The sequence below is a fragment of the Microtus pennsylvanicus genome, chromosome 1 (assembly GCF_037038515.1).
Source record: "Microtus pennsylvanicus isolate mMicPen1 chromosome 1, mMicPen1.hap1, whole genome shotgun sequence".
Taxonomy (NCBI): Eukaryota; Metazoa; Chordata; class Mammalia; order Rodentia; family Cricetidae; genus Microtus; species Microtus pennsylvanicus.
The window spans coordinates 32,502,359-32,526,846 of NC_134579.1; the positions used below are offsets into that span (position 1 = coordinate 32,502,359).

The window sequence follows — 24,488 nt, forward strand, 5'->3', positions numbered from 1 at the left end:
CCGTGTTATAGATTTATAAATGATAATGTAAACATAAGGGAGTTTATGTGTTCCTAAAAATTAAAATGCATATTAGCAAAGATTTCCTTATTTGAATAAACATCATGCTTCGATGGTCTAAAATAGGAAGAAAGATTCCTCAGAAAGCCAAACTGGCTTACAGAGGTTATGAACTCTGGCAAAGTTGCCAAGCAGTTACCATGGCAACCCCTTACTATTACCCTCATCCTCAAGATTCTGCCCATTGAAGCCCTAATATCGTTTCTCAATTCCAGAAAGTTCTGACAGAAGAGGAAGCATTTTAGTAATGATACCACTCTTTCACTAAGAAAAGAAAAGAAAATCATAGTGGGCCCTACCTAAGATGGACCACATTGACAAAAAAAAAAAACCCGCTAGATCGAATGGATTTGAAGCCTGAACCCAATTCAAGGCTTTGGCCCTGCAAGGGGCCTCCCAGGGAAAGGAATCCCTTTATGTTCCTGGAAACCCCTTTCTAGAAAAGCCATTCCTTTCATACCTCAGCAGAAACAGGAAGGGGTAGAAGGGCCCGCCTCCCCACCCCTTCCCCTTTCATCCTCCCTTCCACCATAAAGGTGTGTGTGTGAGTGCGGCTGCTAGCCGTTTCCACACACAAAATCTATCCAAGTTTTAATCTGTACAACTGCGAGGTAGCTGGGGTAGAGAGTGGAAGTCGCTACAGAGAAAGTGGGCCCAAAGGGCATTTATGAGATTTTTGGAGACTGGCAGCCTGTCGGTATCTACAGCACACGGCTGAAGCTGACCCCAAGCATAGGCGTGACATATGATGTTACTATCTCAGGACAAAAACACCTTTAATGAAAGCCGAGCTGTTTTTGCAAACGTCCTGAGAGAACAGCTAAGGAGCGGTGGCTGCAAACACCCCTCGCTGGGTAGAGATCTGGTGGTTCTTCGTCAGTTTTTCCTCTTCCTAGTGAGATTTCTTTTCTACCAAAAACATCTAAAAACTCACAAAGCACGTGTAAGAATTCCTGAACTCTTACACATGAGCCTTGTCGTGTAAGCATGTTTAAATGTTAAAGATGGTGTGGTCAAAAGTGAACTCTTACACGTGAGCCTTGTCGTGTAAGCATGTTTAAATGTTAAAGATGGTGTGGTCAAAAGCTGCTGGCTATTTTTAATAATGGTGAGACAAGAACGAGCCCGAGCCGCGGTGAAAAGGTGAAAAGTTTATTTTGGTAGGGCTGGCTTTATAGGCATTGGTTTACAGTAATTCTTCTCAGAGATGATTCTTTGAAAAGCTAAAAAATAAAAAACAGCAAAGGTTTACGTTTTTGTTTATTTCAAAGATGCATAGTGAAGAACCAGGAATGAGGAGGTCCCATTTCTGGCAGGTCAGAAAAGCAAAGCCCCTAAGATTCCCCTCCGGGTGAGACAGGCCAGGGGGTTACCACACGGTGTGCTAGGTGTAGGGAACCCCCAGAGTTTGTGGCCCCTCACTGGCTGTGTATCTGACCAAGCTGCAGACAGGACATCTCTTCCACGTTGGGTCCTGCCATGGCGCACAGTGAGATCCACAGGACAGGAGTCTGCCACTTATGGCCCTCGCTGTCAGGCTCCCTCATTGCTTTAGCTGGGTCATGTGAGACCCAGTTTTGCTGCGTGTGCCTTCCAACACAGGGTAGATATGTAAGCAACTTCCCGTCAGGAGTCACCTGCTCTAAAGCTCGTGCAGTTTCTGAGTTAGGAGGCCACATCTCAAGGTTAGGACATAGCAAAGTTTCCCTTAAGACCCTGTAAAGTTCCTTGAGATCTCAGACTGCCGAGTCTGTAAATAAATACCCATCCATGTACGTAGCAGGGACAGGGGCAGCCTCTCCACCTCTATCAGTAGAATGCTCTCTACGACGTGGACTTGGAAGTCTTTGGTTCATGTGAGGCAAAGCCTGGTGAGCGAGAAGCATCTGCTTCAAGGCTACTTTGCCGCTCTCAGGACAAGTGGGCGTCACCTTTACATAATCGAGAATCCCCCTAAATAGTGTAGCTCCTCAGAGAGGCCAAGCGCCATGGCCAGGACATCTCCGTCTGCCCTGACAGGACCACACTTCATTAGTTTTAACTTACAGAAAGGAAATTAAATGATAACATTTTTCCCCCAAAGTAGAACTACCCAGAATAGGCTTTCAGCTTAAAATAAAACATAGTATGTTTTTCATTAAATAATCCCCCAAAGAAATTTAAAACTTAATGATGGCAGTCCTGAGAGACAACGGCCTTATATTACAAAGTCTGAGAACTGAAGCTTACAACATCAGCCTGGAGATCTTCCCCGCGGTGACATTTTACAGACGCCCTCTCAAGGCTCAGTACATTTTGTAATTTTGGGGTGGTGTAGAGTTTTATTTAAACTCACATGTATTTAAAAAAAGACCTAAATATAAATACATATGCAAAAAAGTGACCTTTTGAATTCTTTAAAAGCTGCACGCCCTCAAACACAGATCAGGTTGGTGGGGTTGACCAGGTTATTTCTTGCTTCCAGGGGGGTTCTGCACTAGCCTGAGGGAGATGGATTTCTCTACTGAACACCTCAGGTTTCTGGAGCGTGGCCTGACTACATAAGACCTGGATAAAGATGGTACTCATTTGTGATGAGGGGATCTTGTTCAAAGCTGCGCATTCTGTTCCGTTTCCTTTCCATTAACTGCGCAGGAAGCGGGGATGCTCAGCAGACAGGAGTTGGTGCTTTAAGGCTGGGCAGTAATGGGTATGATTCACGAACTCCATGGAGATGGGAGGGACATAGGAAGCGCACACACATCTGGAAACAAACCTAGAAAGGCTTCCTCTCCTTTGTTCTTCCACGGACACTTTTAGCACATCAGAGTTTGAACATCTTCTTTTAAAGTCATACGTGAGTGCTTGGGCTCACATGCACGCTTGCATACACACACACACGCACCTCCAAACTTTTGTGTCAGTATCTCTTTCTTTGATGACAGTATAAGGAAATAGGGGGCAGTAAATCTAGACTTACGATACAGTGCCACACACTCCATCTGGCATGAGGGCAGCCGCGTGGGAATGCTCCACATGCTAACAGAGCCCACGATAGGCTTAAAATCTCCAAGAACCATCCCTTGTGTGGGCAGGAGAGTGAGCTGATATCTCCAATCCAGGTTAAGCATCAACCTTCAAGGAAGGTGCCACCTTGTCGCCTATGACAAGTGAAGGAGTGCTCACTGCGTAAGGGCAAAGCGAGGAACTGACTTCCTCTCCAAGGCCACTGCGACCATGCGGGCTGGCGGCTACTCTTCAGCCCCGTGTCACAGCGGAGTGACCTCACCCACCCTGATGAGGAAAAGCAACAGCAACCCCAGAAACAAAACAGAAAACAGCTCAAGGCGTAAGCACCACGGTGTGTTCCAAGCAAACCCTCTGGAGGCTCACAAGAGGACTAACTCCAACGCAGCATCTGCCTGAGTGCAGGGCATTCACTCAATAGAAAAGCCTTCACTGCTTGGGAAACACCTGCACCATCTCATTTCCAACCCCCTGCCCCTCATTTTCTCCTAGGAAACATACGTCCAAGCCCTGTGGGAAAGAGCATTTGACACCGTGAGAGGCAAAGTCGACTAAGCTAAACTGCATCTTCACTTGTCAACCCTTACCTTCATCTTCAAACACCCAACACAATCGCAGATATAAAAAGACAAAACCCAAACCCAAACTCGGGGGTGGGGTGGAACGGGGTGGGAGCAGGGGCAGGGAACAATAAGCGGAAGAGCTAACGAATGACTGGGAGAAGATACTGGCCTACAATTCTACGTCAATCTCTCAGGCCCTGGGCAGGCAAAGACGACAGCCATGTCAGCAGAGTGCTTGCTGGGAGTTCCCAGGAGCTCCCGGAGCGGCTTCCCTGTCGGATTCGCTGCTGCTGCTGCTGCTGCTGCTGCTGCTGCTGCACAGGGCAGGTCCAAGCTGTCTGGGGACACGCCCTACTGTCGCTTGGGCACGATGAGGTTTCTCAGCATGTCAAAGGAGTTGCCATCTGGATGCACCGTCACGACCTCACCACCCTTCTGGTGGACCTGCAGGAACCCGGAATCATCAAGCCCCACGATCGACACCTGTGGCCCCTCGGTGCTGCCCAGGCGGACTTGCTGACCACTGAAAACGAAGCACATCAACACGGGGGTCACAGGAGGCGATGGAAGGCTGGGACACAGAGCTGCATGACTATTCACGACAAGGGGCCAGGGCCCTGGGGACCGGCTGTGGCTTCCCATAGTGACCTCTGACCTCTGTCCCTGTGAAATGTCTTAATACTCACCAGCCACAGTGGTAGGCTGGGTCTTCTATGTAATACATTGTGAATTCTGATCCTACTGCTGATGGCTTTTACCCCTCCTCACCCAGGAATCTTAACACACTGTGCAAACTAAGGGAGTGGAGGGGGCTGTCTGGGAAAATGAGGGGGAAAAGGAGGGACAAGGGAGGGCAAGGGGGACAAGGGAATAGGATCGAATTATACTGTAGACATGTATGAAATGCCATAGCAAAAATTCACTATTTTCCAAAGCAATATGCTAGTAAAAATAAAGGAGAGGAAAAGAAAACACCACTTAGGGACAGGCAAGGCAGGCTCGGTGGGTGAGGCACTTGCCCCGTAAGCCTGGTGGCCTGGATTCAGTCCTGGGAACCCACGTAAAGGTGGAAGGAAAACCAGCTCCACCATGCTGCCCCGCCTTCTCCTAAGTCTGAGGACACGGGCGTTTCGGAAGGGCTGAGGCTCGTCTTACACACGCGTGGCTCCCAGCTGCAGGAGGCTGCCAGGAGCGTTTGTTAGTATGTGGGGTGGACCTCAGCCCCACAGCATAGACTAAGGTGAACCTAGGTGCAGGAGAGGCTGCTATTGTGGCATAGGGATCTCATTTGAGATCTAGAAGGTTCTACCACTTGTGTGTGGAATTAGCTCCTCATAGTTCACACTGAGTTGCTTCTAGATGTTCTCAGTGCTGTGTCCTGCCCAGTGCGTCCCCCAGGATGCTGGCCCCTCACTTCCGGCTAGGCTGAGTCACTGGGAGTTAAAATAACCACCTGAACTTACTCTTGGCCCTCACGCTAAGAAACTTAAGTACTAGCTTCAGGGAATTTCAAAAGAAAGAAGGCAGTGGGTACTGACCTGTGCACCCAGTATTTATAATAGAGAGGAAGGACACCATTGGGCCCCTGGGCCTGGAACGCCTCAATCAGTCTCTCCAGCACAGTGACCGCCCTGGCTATGAGGTGATCGGCTCTCAAGGGCTTCAGGCCCGCCCCGAGCTGCTTGTTGTGCTCTGCGATGAGGTCGTTGATGCAGATGGTCGGGTTACTGTTTGTCACGTTAAACCCACAGCCTGGACAAAAACAACAGACAGAACAGCAGTCGGACATTGTCAGTGGTTCTCAGCCTTCCGAGCGCTGCGACCTTTAATACAGTTCCTCGTGTCGTAGCGACCCCCAATCATAGAATTATTTCATACTATAATTTTTATGCTTTACGAATTATACTGTAAATATCTGATATGTAGGCTATCTGATATGCAAACCCCGAAAGGGTCACAACCCACAGGCTGAAAAACCATTGTCCTAGATAAAGGTGCAGATTCTCCCAGTGTTCACAAACTGAAGTCTGAGAAGAGAAGAATGATATCAGTTATCATCGGATACCATCCGTCTGAGGGAGAATAATGATAGCAGTTACGATGAACTTGGGCTAAGTCTTTCTAGAAGCCAGAACATTCTGTTCCTCACCCTGAAACCTGCCCCTCTTGACTCTCCAGCCACCAAGAACTGTAAGAATGTAACAAAGCTACACATTCTGCTTCTACTCCTGCCCAACACCATCCTTTAGCTTCCTGAACAATCCTCCGGCCTCAGTACCAGCGGATGGTACTTAGAATCTGCACATAGCACAATGGCTTATCTAAACATGGGACACGGCACTGCTCGCTTCGAGAAACCCTGCAAGTCGGCAGCAGAACTGAAATGCAAGCTTGTGTTCTTTGGCACCCTAGACAGGATCGCATGTTTCTCTCTGTGGCTGACTTTTGAGTGGCAAGTGAGCTCTACTGGGAATTAGGGGGATCGGTGGTTGGATGATCAGGGTCCCAAGAACTTCTGAAACTGCCGTGGAGCCGCCTCCTCCCTGGATGTGCTGAGGTGAAGCAGGCAGGGACTCTGTGCTGCTTAGACTAGCTTGAGGTTTTTGTTTTTGATTTTGTTTTTTAATGTTAAAAAGGCAATTTTTTTTCATGGCTAAGAATGCAAGCCCAGCAGCAAAAATGTCTTTGCTACTGTCCTAGCTGCACGTCTGTTACTGTAATAAATACTAAAAGCAGAGAACAGCGCTGCCCATCCTGGGCTGTGTTTTCCTGCATCAGTGAACACAATCAAGACAATTCCTTGCAAAGATGCCGGCCAACCTGATCCGGAAAGCCCCCAGCCCCTCTTCCAGGCCCTTTCCGGCCAGTTCTACATTGTGTGAACTGACAATTAAGCTAAGCACCGCTGATATTAATTAGAGCTTATTATAAAATGTAATTATTGTAAAAGATTTGTTTCTAGCATTTCAAGTTCCATGAGAAGCAGACCCATGGAAGGACATCTGTGAGCTGTGATAGCAATTTGGCAGTTTCCACGGCCCCAGACAGGAACTGCTAAGCCCTTGAAGTGTTCTCAACTCATCTGGTCCTCTCTAATTCCACGCCCCATTCTGTAACTTAAGACTAAAAACACCGTCTCATAACGTCATCTGCTCTTCCAGGTAGAGAGGCATGCATAAGACATTTGAATTGTTGTTGCTTTGCTGATATAAAAGATGCTGGAGGAAGGGCTTTAAGAACTCACCGATAAGGATATAGAACGTTTCTCCCATAAGTGTTGAGTTAACCAGAACTCCACCAATTTTCATGAGATCACTGTAATAAATATCGTTGGGCCACTTGACTCGCAAGTTGATCTCCTAAAAGAAAGTCTACATGTTAACTAAGACATAAACTGTAGGGTAGCAAGCAACGGAACAAAAGATGAACAGAATACTCACGAAACCAAAGGGAACCCAGAGCCTTGTGTGTGCTAGGAAGTGCTCTACCAACTGACTTATATCCATCCTTATCATATTTATTCCAACAACTCCTGTATGTATATGTATGTATATGTAAAGTTCTACAGCCCACACAGACTTAAGTAAAACAAATTCTGCCTTCAAATTTTTGGGAACTCATGGGTAAGGGACAGGGTACACAAGACTCTCTCTCAAAGAAACATGAAGTCTGTACCTCTGCCTAGAGGCAGGAATGTTGGGAAGGGAACATTAGCTCCCAGGAAAAGCAAGAAGGACTTTACTGAGACACTGACAGAAGCAGTGAGGATGGGGTGGGGGAGGGCGGGGTGAGGGAGGGTGAGGAGTCCGGCAGACAGGGCTAAAGCCATAGGAGCAGAAGTGGGCAGCCTGGAATGGGGAGGCGGCCACATTCTGGTGACACTGAGTTAGTATGCAGAAATCTCCCCTGGTTTGCTAAAGACAAGCCGGCACCCTACTGAAGGCCATAAGGAAAGGGAACCCAACACAATGGAGGCTATTTCAACCATCTCATAGCTCGTCTACATAGGTCAACTTGGCTACATCAAAACTAAGTCCAGTCACAGAAGTCAGGCAGGCCCAGAAGAACAAACATCATATCCTTTCTTATGTGTGGACCCCAACTATGGATCATGAGTTTTGTGTGTTTAACTTGAAGCACCTGTGGAAGCCAGAAATTTATAAAATGGTTTGGTGGGGGCCACATGGAAGTTGGGGGATAGCAGAACTAGGTAAAAGGAGAATTAAAAGCCATACTATGAGGGAAAGGTTTAAGCAGTGAGAGAGATGGAGGGATCTGGGGGAGAAATGTATAGGGGAGAATTAACCCAAATAAAGGGACTATAGAAAGATGTAGGGTCACCTTCCTATGAGTTACTGGTCAGGGAGGCTCCCAAGGCTCCCAAAACAACAGAGATTCTTGCTACTCGCCCTTGGTTGCCCAGCATAACTAAATGGTAAGACCCAACATTGAAGACATCATGTACTTGCTGCAGGTCAGTGAGATCAGTCTTGGATTAAGGAGGAACTTTCTCCTGCTGGAGAGATTTCCTAGTGCCAGATGGACTATGGAAGACAATGGAAGAGAAAAGACATCAGGTGGTCTTACCTGGAGTTGCACCCTGAACTTAATAATTCCTACCTGCTGGACAAGATGTGCTCTCGGGCACAACAGTGGCACGGCTGTCATGGGGTAAACCAACCATTTCAGACGGGATTGGAGACCTGCTCCTTAGGAGGGAATTCATGACCCATACGTAGACCTGACCAAAAACCCACGGCTGGGGAGGTCTCAGGCCCCAGGAGGAAACTCTCACTGGTGTTTACTAAATGGTCATGTTGTCAGACTGCACCTAACTGCTTATGTTTATACCCACAGATCTGTGCTGTTCTCAACTCCGGTCAGAGTTTATTTATTTATTTTTTATTTTATTTTATTTTTCCTGTAGAAGGCAGTGGTTAAAGTAATACAGAAACTCACAACTGGCTGGAATATTAAGAATAAGTGACCACAAGTGTCTAACCCTAAGTAGACATCTATGGGAAATTCCCTATTTTCTCTAGACTCAGAGAACATCAAGTAAGACGGGACAGAAAGAATTTCAGAGCCAGAAGATGGGGAGGACTTCTGTGAAACTCTGCCTTCTGTGATCGCCTATAAAAGACCCGTGCAAGGTTGAACCAGCCAAATTACAGTATGGATGGGGAAAGGAATCGCATAACCCGACCCCCAGCTGGGGAGCTGTTGCAGCAGACGAATGCTGCAGGAGGGAGAATCATTTTTCTTTGGGGGCATGGCCACTGGTAGGTTGTCCGTCCCTCATTGGATGGTACCACACCCATGCACATACATGGAGCACTGACTGGACTTAGTGTATTATAAAAGGTAAGAAGAAAGGAAGTTGAGGAGATTGGTAGGGGATGGCTGGGGGGAGTTGGAGGCAATGATCAGAATACACTACATAAAGGTAAAATAAAAAATTAAAATCACGCCGCTCAAAATGGAAGTCATATCACACAGGTAACAGCGAGGCCGACAAGTGTGGAAATGGTCAGAATGCCCATGGCCACGGTGCCGGTGCCATGGAGCAAGCTTCCTCTCTCCCTTCCAACCTACAACCCTGTGCCCAACACTACGTCTGCAAACGGCAGGAGCTCCGAGGAGACACCAAGCTAACCAGGTAAAAGTCCAAGTCGTGACCACGGGGATCAGTCTCGCTTGTGTTCTAGGCTCAGAGTTTGGCTTGCCGAAGATGTCACTATCTTCCCGAGGGGCTAAATGTACCACCACAGAGTGTTACGTTCTCAGTACCTCCTATGGGACCAAGGGCACAGCTCATCACACAGTCATGACATCCATGCTGGTCAGTGACCTTGTGAGGTGGACCTCAGAATCAGCAGCATCAGTGGGACAGCAAAGACACTGGCCACATTGGGGGAGACGGGGAGATACAGAGGGTTCAGACAACTTTGAGAGCTGTGTTTCTCGAATCTCACTTAAGGAACAAATACAGCCAGTAAAAAGCCTTGATGTAAGAGCTGATGGCAGAGGGAGGCAGGGAGCACCTCCTCGTCACGGCCACACGAAGCTGCCACAGGAATGCTTCAGGTGCACGCGGAAGTGGAGACGGGTGTGGAGGAAAGGCTCCTGTCCCCGAATTCACTGTTCTCTCTCCTTTGTCCCTTTAACAACAGGCGCTGCGGTGGTTTCAATAGGAATATCACCCACAGACTGGTGTGTCTGAGAAACTGGTTCCAGATGGTGGTACCGTTTGTGGAGGTTTTAGGTTGTGCAGACTTGCTGGAGAATGTATGTCACTAGGGGCTTTGAGGTAAAGAGCTTTGCCTACTTCCTGTTTGCTCTCTCTACTTCCTGCTTGTGGCTGAAGATATGAGCTTCCTGTTTCTGCTACTATGCCTATTGCTTTGCTGTCACGCCTCCCGGCTACGATGGACGCACATCCCCCTGAAACCATGAGCCAGAACAAACGCTTTCTTCTGTGAGCTGCCTTGGTGTTCTATTGTGGCAGCAGACTGGCTGATAGAGAAGGTGGTACCAGGAGTGGGGCTGAAGTCAGGTGACAATAAGCACGCCACACACCTGTCCTGGTAGCCGGGGAAGAAAGCACCAAATGAACCTGGCTTTGAACTTGAAAGAGCAGCTCTGCTGCTTGGAGCTGAGACTTAGGGGAGGTAGAAACAAGTCATTCATGTTCACAAAACAGTCTTTTTTTTTTTTCTTGGTTTTTTGAGACATGGTTTCTCTGTGGTTTTGGAGCCTGTCCTGGAACTAGCTCTTGTAGACCAGGCTGGTCTCAAACTCACAGAGATCCGCCTGCCTTTGCCTCCCAAGTGCTGGGATTAAAGGCGTGTGCCACCACCACTAGGCCCAAAACAGTCTTTTTTAAGAAACTGAAAATGGAGAGATCTCCCACCCCGCCCTGATACAATGTTTCCATTAAAAGAAAAGAAAGGCTTGTTCTTATTAGGACCCTGAGAAAGCTGACAAACAGCTCTGAGGGATTCTGGTAAATTCTCCTTGAAAGCAATCACCCACAACACCACTGTAAAGGCAAGGGTGTTAGCTAAGCACTCTACACCTGGGCCACGGCCCCAGCCAGAGCTGGGCACTCTAATTGGTGCCCCATGCACTTTGGTGACAAGATTTGTGAAGGGCACAAATATGCAAACACATGCTACAAACAGAAAAGGCCAAGCTGGAAGCCCCACAGGAAGTCAAAGGACAAGGAAGCTGCACATACCTCGTACTCTGGGATGGACCGCACAGCCTCCACGACAGCCAGGGACATCAAATGCTGGACAAATGGAATCCTCTGCCCCAGTTGTGATCTCAGGGGAACGGAGACCAGCAGGGTGAAGAGGGCACACCCCACAGGGCTCAGCCAGGCGTTTGGACCCCTTCCTGGAAAGACAGACCCGTTGAAAGAAAACTGCTTCCCACCGTCTCAAAGCCACACACCCGACACCCATCCCGCGTGAGCCTATCTGTGCTTTAGGGTCTGGGAAGAAAACTCATTTGGTGCAGAAGCTCTTGTCACACACGTGTGAGGACCTACGTTTAGTCTCCAGCATTCACATAAAAACATGGGTACAGGGGCGTGTTGGTATGCACTTATAATGCCAGTGTTGCGGGGGCAAAGGGGAAGCCAGGGGCTGGCAAGCTAGACTAGTTGGAACTGAGAGACCCTGCCTCAATAAACAAACTGGAGAGTGACTCACACACACACACACACACACACACACACGCACGCACGCACGCACGCACACACACGATCCCTGACAGCAACTCTCTAAGCTGCTACTTGTTTTTTAAAACTGAAGTTAGGAAAAGAAAACAACCAAAATGAGAGGTATTGCTTAATCAAAATTTGAGTATCTTTTAAAGAAATCTACCACCTCTGCCATCTCTGGTGGGCGTGAGTGGTGTGTATTTGTAACCCCAGGACATAGGAGGCTGATCAGGAAATTTGGGAACTGTTTATATGTGTGTGCTTGTGTATGTATGTGTGAATCTATGTGTGTGTGAGCATGTTTGTGTGCATAAGTGTGCGTATGTGAGTGTGAGTTTGTGTATGCATGTGTGCATGTATCAAATTCTACCAAATCCCATAGCTTTCATGCAGCGAATTTTTCTTCTTTGTCTTATGTTCCAACAAAGAAGCAGCAGGCCGCAGACTCCTATCTCAGCCCTCAGTGAGGAGGGGATGTGGCAGGGCCTGGAGTTGGCGGGAAGGAACATCACCCATGTTCCTGTAACGTCCCCTCCTGCCTCCTGCAGACACAGGCAGGGTCTTGCTGGCTCCATCACAGCTCTGGAGGGTGCTGATTCTTGGCCTGCAATCTGACGGTGGTGGGAACCCAAACTGGCCCCTTACTCCTGAGCAGGTGCTGGGTGCCAGCCGGGTGGGAGCGGTGAGTGGGAGGCCTCTGAACGCGATACTTGTTACAGACTCCAAAAGACCCCTCCTGAGAACCCCGAGGAGATTAAATGTCTTAGAACTGTTCCCATCACAACCTGCAGGACGTACCGGGAACACAGGTTACCAGGTGTGACAGTCATCAAATGCAAACACTGCATGAATAACAAACGGTGGACGGGGAGAACGTGTGTGTTCTACTAAGGTCCGATCTAGCCTTCTCTGTTTCCTTTTCTGCTGCCCCATTTGGTGGGGTGGGGAAGGGCTGTTAAAATGGAAAGACTCTAACTCAAGACATCTCAGGGTTCAGCACACACTGAGCCCTCCATCCGGGGGACTCACAGATTTTCGATGACTGACCTTTGCCCTGGGTCTGCCGAACAGCAATGGCGATTAAACCCATTTCCTGTGGCATCTCAAACATCAACCTGCAAATGGTGGGAAAAACTGGTCAGTTAGAACGGACACATGGACAGAGGAGGGAAGAGGGTGGGCACATGCATGGGAGCCCAACAAGCTGCAGAGCTGTAAGGAGGGAGGGGTCCTGCTTCCCTTCACAGCCTCTGGTGGGAAAGAGAGCAAGGGTGGAGAGGGGCAGGGTAACCAGCCTGGCTGCGCTCAGTTGGACTGCATCAGGATACAGTTCTTTGGATGGTTTTATCAAGTTATTTCCCTTACATCGTGTCTACCTTCGAGTGACAACGGCAACGCCCGACATTTGTTTCTACTTACAGTGGGTTTCTCTTTGAATCGCACACGGTTCTGATTACCCAGAAAGCCAATACGCTGGCAGTAAAGCGTTTAAGAGATGCCCCGTCCCCCGAGAACTAATTACGCTCTAACTGTAGTAAATAAATCGACACCTTTTGAGAATTCCCCAGAACCCTCGGTCCGTTTGGGCTTCAGTTCTGCTTTTAAAATAGTTTCATTGAAAAGAACGCAAACTTCTTTCTGGGAGTGAAGTAGCAAAGTGCACCCATGTACACCTCTACCTGACTGGGTGATATTAGATTCCAAAAAGAAAGAAGGAAAATGCGCATGCGTACAACAAAGTCCCCTCCAAGTTTTGCTCTCTGCATTTTATTCCATATTAAGATATTTCTCGACCTTCCCAGCAGTTGCTGACCTGGTACCAAGCAGACATAGTTCAGAGGAGTAGATAGTTACTACTCCTTCTCCTCTGTCAATGCAATGGGGCAGTATGTATCTATGCATCTACCTGTCTGTCTATGCATCTATGTATGTAAGTACGTACGTGATGTGGGATTCTTCTGTTTTGTGTTGATTTCATTGGTTAAATAAAGAGACTGCCTTAGGCCCTTAATAGAACAGAAAATTAGGTAGGCGGAGTAAACAGAACAGAATGCTGGGAGAAAGAAAGCTGAGTCAGGCAGTCGCCATGATTCTCACTCCCGACACAGCCGCAGGTTAAGATCTTCCCTGGTAAGCCACCTCGTGGGCTACACAGATTATTAGAAATGGGTTAGGTCAATATGTAAGAGCTAGTCAATAAGAGGCTGGAACTAATGGGCCAGGCAGTGTTTAAAAGAATACAGTTTCCATGTAATTATTTTGGGGCATAAGCTAGCCATGTGGGCAGCCGGGTGCCGGGAACACAGCCTCTCCGCTCCTACCTACCTACCTACCTACCTACCTACCTACCTACCTACCTACCATCAGTGGGAGGACAGAGGTTGAGCAGGGCAGAGGGCATATTCCGTATTAGCAAGAAATTACAAGTCAGTCTGAAGTGTTCCTCAACACTCCTGCAGGAAGACAGAACTCCTTGGAGCAGTGGTTTCACAAGGGTCGCCTAAGACTGTTGGAAAGCACAAATATTATGATTCATAATAGCAAAATTATGGATATGAAATCACAACAAGAATAATTTTACAGTTGAGGGGTCACCACAACACGAGGAACTATATTAGGGGTCGCAGCATTAGGAAGGTTGAGAACCACTGTTGTAAAGCAAGCCTGTGCCCTGAGCAGCTCTCCACCCTCTCCTGTAGGCTAAAGGAGCCCCAGGAGACGAAAACTGCTTAAAATCAGCACACACCCCCGCCTCCTGCATCTCCAAGGTGGGCAGTACCTGCTCAGGGGAAGAAGCCCATGGATGCTTTGCTTGTAAAGGGGACACGAGGCTATGGTGGGCAGGGTCTGGCTGCTGTGGCAGTGGGGACGTGAGGCTACGGTGGGCAGGGTCTGGCTGCTGTGGCAGTGGGGTCTTCCTCATTCCTGCGAGAGCAGAACACAGGAGGAGTGCCAACCTGTGCCAATGCACATGAACACAGCCCTGCAGCGTTCCTCTCGGAACAACCCACTGAGGTGGAGTATGCCTCTCCATCCCTGTGCACCAAGAATAAAATGTCCTTTGCTTGTGCTGGGCAAATAAAAACCCCAAGAAGGGCTCTCTGTCTGGTGGCGGCATTATCATTGTGTTTCAGGAATCTTATGGGCTGCAAGAATTCATACAAAGATAATTTTACACATGTATCAATATATAAGAATCTATACCAATGTAAATTGTCTATAACTAATAGTTCACAAGGAGATAAGTAAATCTACCTATTATCCCACCCCATCCAATTTTTGCTTTCTAGAAGGTCCCATTCCTGATGCCCAGACTGGGGCAAATGAGGGACCAGGAAAAGATGTGATTTAGTGTTTGGTGGGCAGACTACAGAAGCTCCCTGACGGGCAGGTAATCTAGAATGTTCTTTAAACACATGGACAGTAAACGTTCACATGCTACATACAGCCAGTGATAGAAGGGGTGGAGACAGGGCTGCAGGAGCACTCGCGACGTCCAGAACAAAGCAAAATGATCAAGGGAACATATGCACTGAGCTGCTAGAGGTTTGGCACCATTTAACAGTGCCTATTAATGAGCAGAGAGAGGCTGTGTTGCTGAGGCCAAGAGGAAATTCTGGGAGGGAGACAACGGAGGAAGGAGCTAATGCCTGCTTGAGACAACTGGAGGCCGCCAGATTTATTTGTGCTATCTGAGATAACTCTGGGGGCCGAGCCGCACAGCTCTTGGCTGACAAAGAAGCATTTATGAACTTGGTCAATGCTGCGTTTCTGAAAATGAAGGGGCTGTAGTCTGCTTAGAGAAAAAGCAAGCATGGATGTATTCCATCCTTCCTGGACGCCCCTAAAGAGGGAAAAGCTGGGGATTGCATCATCTTTACCTACCAGTCTCCATGTTTTATTTTATGGCAAAGCTAAGGACTAGAAGGTCCGGGCTATGCACGCTCACTGTTGTGCCAACAGGATACTGAAGAAAAAGCCCTGTTTGTTGGAGTCCGAATTCCCTGGGCCCTGTAAATCCCCGTGCCGGGTGCTCAGGTTACAGAGGATGCAATGGTACCCAGGGGTGCCCTGCCAGGACTGTCCTGACTTTTACGTGGTCAATAAGATAATGGTACAAATACAGATTCAGACGGCAGGCCAGGAGGGGCTATTGAAAACAGTGAGTGAGCCAACGCTGAAACCGGGATGCAGCACACTCTGCAGAGATCGGAAGCAGCGACACTCACCACCAGTTAGGAAAGAACAAGCCAGAAAAGGGGAACAGGTAGCCGGACAGAGCACGAACATGATCGGTAGTCACTTAAAATGACAGCTCGGATTCACGGAACCACGGAAGGCATGCTGGCCACAAGATGTGCACCGAACAGCAAGATCCAAAGGTCACGTGCACGTTTATTCAGCCTCTGGGAAATTCAAAGGAAAAGAGGCAGAGCTGGCGACTACAGCAGAAGGGCTTTTGTCATTTAAATCTTTCTCTCGAAAGGGCTAGACTAGGATGCTGGTCAGAGAGCAAGTGTGCTGCCACGTTGTGAGATCCAGCAGACTCCCCTGCCCTGCTCTGCACCGATTAGAGATGATGCACCCTCTCCACATCTTCACTGGCGGTCTGCAACACATGCGCGTGCATGTGTGCACATGGCTACTACTGTGACATCTTCTGCCTACTTAAAGAGCTCCTTATATGTCTGGGAAGTTATCTATGCTATCCGCTGCAAGTACTTCCTTCTAATTTAACACTGCATTTAGCTTATAGTCTACCAAGAAAATATTTAATTTTTAATTTTTTTGGTGTCCAACACACCGACCTCTTCGCTCTTACACCTCTTGTCTTCGCATTATGGCTACAGAACCTTTCCCCATTCCCAAGCCATACAGGGATTCACTTGCTTCTTGTGTGTGAGCACGTTCATTTTTAACCTTTAGAGTCCTGGTCCATTTAGAGTTCATTCCTGTATACGATGAAAGTTTTGGTACAGGTCTGGTTTTATACTTTTCCAATGCCTGTCAACTTGTCTCAGAACCGTTTGTTAGGAAGTCCTTCGTCAGTAGACATCCTACGCTTGCCATGGGGATCTGAACCCCTCTTCCTGTGTCCTGTCTAAGGTACTTGGCTGTTCCTGAAAGGGAATCCTAATTTGTTGGCACTGATCTGCACTCCAGTGTTGACATCACACCGTGTTGGATTCTGACGTCACACTGTGCTAGTGCTGACGTTACAGCATGTTACAGTTGACATCACAGAGTGTTAGCGCTGACGTCACACTGTGCTAGTGCTGATGTTACAGCATGTTACAGTTGACATCACACAGTGTTAGCGCTGACGTCACACTGTGCTAGTGCCGATGTTACAGCATGTTACAGTTGACATCACACAGTGTTAGCGCTGACGTCACACTGTGCTAGTGCCGACGTTACAGCATGTTACAGTTGACGTCACACAGTGTTAGCGCTGACGTCACACTGTGCTAGTGTGACGCTACAGCATGTTACAGTTGACGTCACACAGTGTTAGCGCTGATGTCACACTGTGCTAGTGCCGACGTTACAGCATGTTACAGTTGACATCACACAGTGTTAGTGCTGATGTCACACTGTGCTAGTGTGACGTTACAGCATGTTACAGTTGACATCACACAGTGTTAGCGCTGACGTCACACTGTGCTAGTGCCGACGTTACAGCATGTTACAGTTGACATCACACAGTGTTAGCGCTGACGTCACACTGTGCTAGTGTGACGTTACAGCATGTTACAGTTGACATCACACAGTGTTAGCGCTGATGTCACACTGTGCTAGTGCCGACGTTACAGCATGTTACAGTTGACATCACACAGTGTTAGCGCTGATGTCACACTGTGCTAGTGCCGACGTTACAGCATGTTACAGTTGACATCACACAGTGTTAGCGCTGATGTCACACTGTGCTAGTGCCGACGTTACAGCATGTTACAGTTGACATCACACAGTGTTAGCGCTGACGTCACACTGTGCTAGTGCTGATGTTACAGCATGTTACAGTTGACATCACACAGTGTTAGCGCTGATGTCACACTGTGCTAGTGCCGATGTTACAGCATGTTACAGTTGACATCACACAGTGTTAGCGCTGATGTCACACTGTGCTAGTGTGACGTTACAGCATGGTACAGTTGACATCACACAGTGTTAGCGCTGACGTCACACTGTGCTAGTGCTGATGTTACAGCATGTTACAGTTGACATCACACAGTGTTAGCGCTGACGTCACACTGTGCTAGTGTGACGTTACAGCATGTTACAGTTGACATCACACAGTGTTAGCGCTGATGTCACACTGTGCTAGTGCTGATGTTACAGCATGTTACAGTTGACATCACACAGTGTTAGCGCTGACGTCACACTGTGCTAGTGCTGATGTTACAGCATGTTACAGTTGACATCACACAGTGTTAGCGCTGATGTCACACTGTGCTAGTGCTGATGTTACAGCATGTTACAGTTGACATCACACAGTGTTAGCGCTGACGTCACACTGTGCTAGTGCTGATGTTACAGCATGTTACAGTTGACATCACACAGTGTTAGCGCTGACGTCACACTGTGCTAGTGCTGATGTTACAGCATGTTACAGTTGACATCACACAGTGTTAGCGCTGATGTCACACTGTGCTAGTGCTGATGTTACAGCATGTTACAGTTGACATCACACAGTGTTAGCGCTGACGTCACACTGTGCTAGTGCTGATGTTACAGCATGTTACAGTTGACATCACACAGTGTTAGCGCTGACGTCACACTGTGCTAGTGCTGATGTTACAGCATGTTACAGTTGACATCACACAGTGTTAGCGCTGACGTCACACTGTGCTAGTGCTGATGTTACAGCATGTTACAGTTGACGTCACACAGTGTTAGCGCTGACGTCACACTGTGCTAGTGCTGATGTTACAGCATGTTACAGTTGACATCACACAGTGTTAGCGCTGACGTCACACTGCTAGTGTGACGTTACAGCATGTTACAGTTGACGTCACACTGTTAGCGCTGACGTCACACTGTGCTAGTGCTGATGTCATACTGTGTTCATCACTGCATTAGTGCTGATGTCACACTGTGTTAGCGCTGACATCACACCGTGTTAGCGCTGACATCATACTGTTTTAGTTATCAAGCACGTTTTAAAGGTTGAGCAAGCCCAATCCTCCTCATCGGTATTTTTTGGGCATGATTTCCTCGTGCTTTTCAGATATTGAGGGTTTTTGTTTGTTTGTTTTGTATAAATACACTTTCTAAATTAATTTGAGAACTGAAACGTATGTGAAGCCAAGCTGCCCTGTGAGCAAGGAGAATTGCTGTTCAAATCCATTTCTTTGGCATTTCTAGCATGTTCTTTGTTATGGCGAACAACATCATTTTACTGTTATTATGCATATTAGAATAAGTTGATCTCTATAGGCCAATCTTATATTCTGCCCCTTACTGAATTCCTTCATTACGTAAGTTAGAGAATTACTACATCTCTCAGATTTCACAAGCAAGCTATCATTTTACCTGCACGTACATAGCTTTACTTATAGGGCCTGTGACCTCAATATGGCAGGTTTCCAAAAGCTAGCACGCCAGTAACACAGTGACGTCTTCACAGCCAGTTAGATTTCTCAAGATCTCAAGAACAAACCAACTGCTGAGCCTCGGGGAAGGAAGAATGGGCTCCTTAGACCTTCAGAACAGTCTTCAAGGTTCTGGACAGTATACGATTCTAGGGTACCTTTTACTGAGCCAACCCTTAAATGTTCCAACAATCGTCCCAGTCGTCATGACCACGTGGTCATATTTTATAGCTGAGGAAGCTGGGTGTCGGGGGCATCGCAGACCAAGGCTGGCCCAGAAAGCTGCTGTCCTGTTTTGGGGTCTTGATTTATAGCCCAGGCTGGCCTTGGATTTGAGATCCTCCTGCCTCAGCCTCTCAACTCAAGTTCCATCAGTAAGATGTAAAGGCAGGAACACTATTAGTTTCTTAAAATGTGTCTGTGTAAGTTGAACAGTCCTGGGGGTATACTTATTCCTAAACTTAATAAAGGGATCTCTTTTTAAAAACAACTGAAATACTTAGAATTTCAAAAATTAAATGCTAGTTCTTTTTCTTTGCCCTATGTGCCTGGGATGTTATTTTTTGGCTTTGTACAAGTTCTTCCCCTAACTTTAAAGGCAGGGTCCCATGTGTAGCCCAGGCTGGCTTCAAACTCTCTGTGTAGCTGAGGATGACCTTGAGCTTCCCATCCTCCTGAGTCTTGGGATTACAGGCATAGAGGACCATCCTTGAGCTATGGCACTGTGGATCATACCCAGGACTCCTGGATGCTAGGCAACCACTCTATCTACTGAGCGATTTCCCAGGAAACAAAATCTTTTTTTAAAATTTAATTTTGGTGGTGCCAGGGACTGAATCCATGGCCGTGAGCATACCAGGCATGGCCTCTCCCACAGAAGCTCTGTTTCAAACATGCCAACTTCTCCTCAACGAATTTACATAAAATAATATAATAATGAGTTTCCTTAGCTACAGAGCCAAGGAGTTTCTGAAGCACCTGGGTGGTCAAAGTGAGTTTCATGGAACGAGTTTCTTCTAGAAGGGAAGCCCCACCCTCCCGCTCAGGCCCCGGTCCAGCCCATCTCCGCTTCAGGGCAATCACCGGGAAGGATTTCCCACCCTGCCAGCTTGACCTCAAAAGCCAGAGCATCCTCTACTAGTGCTGCCCTGAACGTCACCCTGCCTCCTTCCTCTCAGGCTCCGCTCTGCCAGGAGCAAGCGGCACAGAGAGAGTGTGACAGGAAGCTTAACACCAGCTCGGCTTCTAGCTCCGCGGGACAAGGGGCCTCTTTCTTCAATGCGGGGCTTTGCTCCATGACATGCTGGGTTGGCGGCCCCAGGAACCAAACCTGGTTCTGAACCCAAAGCTGGAACAGATACTCATTCACATGGTTACTTTCCATCCCCTCCGGGCCAATTCCACTTTCTGCCCATCTCTCCAACCCTAGGAGGAAGGCTGACTTTGTCTGGGTTCGACGTTGGTGGGACATTCCACTCCACTCTTCCGCTGTCTGAGTAGAGTTTAACCGCTGGTCCTCAGGTCCCTGGCACACTGCTAGTCATCTACAGAGAGCACCGAGCATCCTGTCTTTTTTATTCTGTGTCTCCACCTGACTTCCTGTGTCCCTCGGGATGTTGCCAAGGTGAAGAGGAGATGGTAGACCAAGAGGCAATGACTTCACAGAGATGTTCCTGCTCCATCCATTTTTAAAAATAATGTATTTTGTTTTAAAATGTTTATGTGTGCATGCATAAGTGTGGAAGCCAACTTAGGGGTTTGCTCCACCCATCCCAGGGATACCAGGGATTGAAACCAGGGCTGCTTTCTCCTCCTGTATTAAATTTAGGACTCAGCAATCTTACCAGCCCCCATCCAACTGAGAAATACTGGAAAATTCTCCTTCGTCCCTCCAAACCCTGGTGTTGGTGTGTCATTCTGGGGCCATCTCTAGAGGCCTCTCCATCCTGGGTCATTCCCATCAATCAGTCTCCCTTTGCGTCTGCAAGGTTTTCCTTCACACAAGCTAGGCCCCGAGTCCACCTGTAGCACTGGAAATATGGACCCCAGTCCAGTGTAGGCCTGGAGGTACTGACCACAGCCCAGTGAAGGGCTGAAGGTACAGACCACAGTCCAGTGTAGGGCTGGAGGTACTGACCACAGTCCAATAAAGGGCTGAAGGTATGGGCCACAGTCCAGTGTAGGTATGTAGGTACTGACCACAGTCCAGTGTAGGGATGGAGGTACTGACCACAGTCCAGCGTAGGGATGTAGGGACTGACCACAGTCCAATGTAGGGCTGGGGGTACTGACCACAGTGCAGTGTAGGGATGTAGGTACTGACCACAGTCCAATGTAGGGATGGAGGGACTGACCACAGTCCAGTGTGGGGATAGAGGGACTGACCACAGTCCAGTGTAGGGATGTAGGGACTGATCACAGTCCAATGTAGGGCTGGGGGTACTGACCACAGCCCACTGCAGGGATGGAGGGACTGACCACAGTCCAGTGTGGGGATAGAGGGACTGATCACTGCCTTCTCCCTCCTGCTTCAACAGGGAGACGAGAATCCACACAGCTGGGGTTTCCGGAACAGCTCCCTCCTCCGGTCTTTTCCTGCCCTTTAAAAATAAAGTGTGTCTACTTGTCCATTCTTGAGAGTTGACTGCCTTTTTATTCTGCTTGACATCTTAGAATTAACCCTCCATCTGTGTTTGTAAATGCTTTTATATTTAAAATCACTCTCTCTTTTTTAAAACTTAAAACACACAGTACCATACTGCTAAAGGTGTCAGGAAACATACTCAAATAAGGAAGGGCCCCAAAGACAGCCCTGCCAACAAAATGCCAGTAAAATCTGAAACCTGGGTTCAGACACACTGGGAATGTTCCAGAACTTAAGACCCAAAGAGCGTCTGTATTCCAGTAAATCAGCTTCCCTGCGAATGCCATCAAAACCCGAGCTTTAATGAGAGAGGGAATATCAGAGGAGGGGTGGAAAGGAAAAGGCTTGGACCATATGAAACTTAATTTAAAAACTATTATGAGAAGATTAATTTCCCCTCCCCCAATCAAATACATAAATCCTTCCCTTGCATTTTGTTTCATTTTCTTCCCCCGCCCCGACCAAAAAAAAATGGGGGAAGGAAGGTATCTTCAACATATGAAATAATAACTCTGTGTGTGTGTGTGTGTATGAGTGTGCCTGTGTGTGTGTGCCTCTGTGTGTGTGTGAGTGTGCCTGTGTGTGTGTTTAAGTGTGCTTGTGTGTGTGTGCCTCTGTGTGTGTGTGAGTGTGCCTGTGTGTGTGTGTATAAGTGTACCTGTATGTATGAGTGTGCCTCTGTGTGTGTGTGTGTGTGTGTGTGTGTGCTCACCTGTGTGCAGGCCAGAGAACTGGGAGTCTTCCTCAATTACTTAAGTTACTTCTGCACCTTATTCTTTGAGATAGACTTGCCCACTGACCCAAGAGCTCACCCTGCAACGAGGCTGGTTGGCCATGGGACCTCTGGGAGCTGCCTGGCTCCACCTCCTGAGTGTTAGGGTTACAGGCATGTGTGGCCACATTTGGCCTTTAACTATGTGGAGAGAGTATGAACTCAGGTTCCTCTCTTACACATCAAGCATTTACACACTGAGCCATCGTCTCCCAGCCCCAGGGTGCACATTTTGAAAATAACAAATATCAATTACAAGATCCTTATGAATTGAGATGACCTGCCATCTGAGGGAGAGGATCCCAGGACACCAGAAGCAGAGTAGCTTCTCGCTAAAGAACACAGGGCAGGAGGGTGATGAGCAACACAGAGTCACACGGGCCATCTGAAGGAGCACAGTGACAGATGGGACAGCTCCTTTTCATGTGGGTGACCAAGGCTACAGAACTCGTGCACAGAGTGCTGGATTTGGCCCTTTGCAGAGGGAGGGCTTACCAGGGCCAGGCCACACAGGAGAAACCCACAGTGTGCCTTGGGCTCTTTGATAGGCGTGCTCCGTGTTGCTGTGCTGACCCTGCCTTCTCCACTTCAGGAGCTGGTGAAGCTTGGTTCTGGAAGCTTCTCCAGAGCACCCAGGGCTTCTTTAATCTCACCAGGAACCTGCAGGGAGGGGCTGGTCTTCTGGCCAGAGATGGGGCCGTGAGACAGGCACTTGCCCCTTCTGCCAGTGATGGGCTGCTGGCTGGGGCATCCTTGTGGAAGGCTTTACTGAGAGCACCCATGGCGTCTCCTACGATGCTGAACTTGGTCTCCTTGTTGATGAACACTGAGTCAAGCACGTGACACACTTCGGTCCCTAGCCGCAGCTGTTCATGCCTCTGACTTTCCTCTTGTTGACATGACAGAGGGCTTCTGGGCTGTACCTCTCAGAGTCTCACAGAGGCCACCTTACTCAAGGGCCTCTTTCTGTGTGTCTGAGGAGCTTCCAGTTCGAGGCTGATCAGGCCATCCAATGCATCAGTGTCAAGGGTGGGTGTGACTGTCCCCATGTGGAAAAGATCCCAGGTGACCTGTGCCAAGGGCCAGGGGGGAAACAGCCCCTGAAGTATGAGGATTCCTGGGGAAACACTCTCCCTGGGACACGTTCTCCGGAGACAGTCTTCCGTGGACACACTCCCCTGGGGACAAGCTCTCTCCGGGAAACATTCTCCCAGCGACAAATTCTTTCATGCAAATGCTCTCCCATGGGGGACACTGTCCCAAGAACTCACTGGAGCCAAGATTTCCTTCCCTTGTTCCCCACACCCCAGCCTCCCGCCGCTGGTCTGGCTCATGTTTGGAGTTTATCCCCTTCCAAGCAGAGCAATTCATTCATCTCCCTCCTCTAGAAAACTCTGTGCCATCACTGCCCTCGAAAGAGGTACCTCCTAGAGATGACACGTCTGCCTCCCTGAAACCACACTGTGCTGGATCCTCTCTGTCCGCAGGCTACGCGCCTAGTGAGACATCCTTGATGAAGAGCAGCCCCGAGGAAGGACTCAGCCAGCAGAGAGGAGTGGGCAGGCTCACTGTCCACACAGGATGGGCTTTTCACGGACACAGGAGCACAGCAAACACTAGCATGACAAGGGAGAGGACACCCGTGGACTCCCTAGTGGGCCTTGGGTGCTGACATACCTACCGTCCCACACTGGCCCACCGAATGACCCTCATAAAGCTGGAAGCCATAAACGGAGCTTAGCATCCTAAGGAAACCGAGACTGCCGGGTGTGCTTTTCACAAAATGAAACTGCCTGGAACTTCTCATAAGGCTTTTTACGATAAGCATTAAAATGCAAAGAGGAAGATTAAAGTTCCTGCCACAGACGGGGCCTGTGGGGAGAGAGAGGAGGGCTGGCAGGCAGGGCTGGCAGGAGCTATGCGCAGCATTACAGTTGAATATTATTATACAAAACGAGTGTGTTATTAAAAGGATCCTAAAGTTATAAAAACTCAAAGGAACATTTAGTGACGATGAATAACTCCTTTGGTAAAGATGAATAACTCATATTTCCTGCAGGCTGCGGGGGAGGGGGTGGTTACCTGGCCGAATTCTTTGATTGCTAATAGCTGGATTTTGTTG

General features: G+C 48.3%; 1 protein-coding gene across 7 annotated transcripts in view; it reads right to left on the reverse strand.

Moving 5' to 3' along the window:
• Positions 1-1,191: 1,191 nt before the first annotated feature.
• Positions 1,192-24,488, reverse strand: part of Hlcs (holocarboxylase synthetase) — a 196,329-nt gene continuing 173,032 nt past the window's right edge. For all 7 annotated transcript variants that reach the window (XM_075960697.1, XM_075960705.1, XM_075960690.1 and 4 more), the window contains 5 exons: positions 12,406-12,473; positions 10,870-11,030; positions 6,874-6,988; positions 5,168-5,381; positions 1,192-4,152 (listed from right to left, as the gene is read on the reverse strand). In XM_075960697.1, coding sequence (XP_075816812.1) covers positions 3,981-4,152; positions 5,168-5,381; positions 6,874-6,988; positions 10,870-11,030; positions 12,406-12,473 — 730 coding nt within the window. In that variant the 3' untranslated portion in view covers positions 1,192-3,980. The remainder of the gene's footprint in view (positions 4,153-5,167; positions 5,382-6,873; positions 6,989-10,869; positions 11,031-12,405; positions 12,474-24,488) is intronic.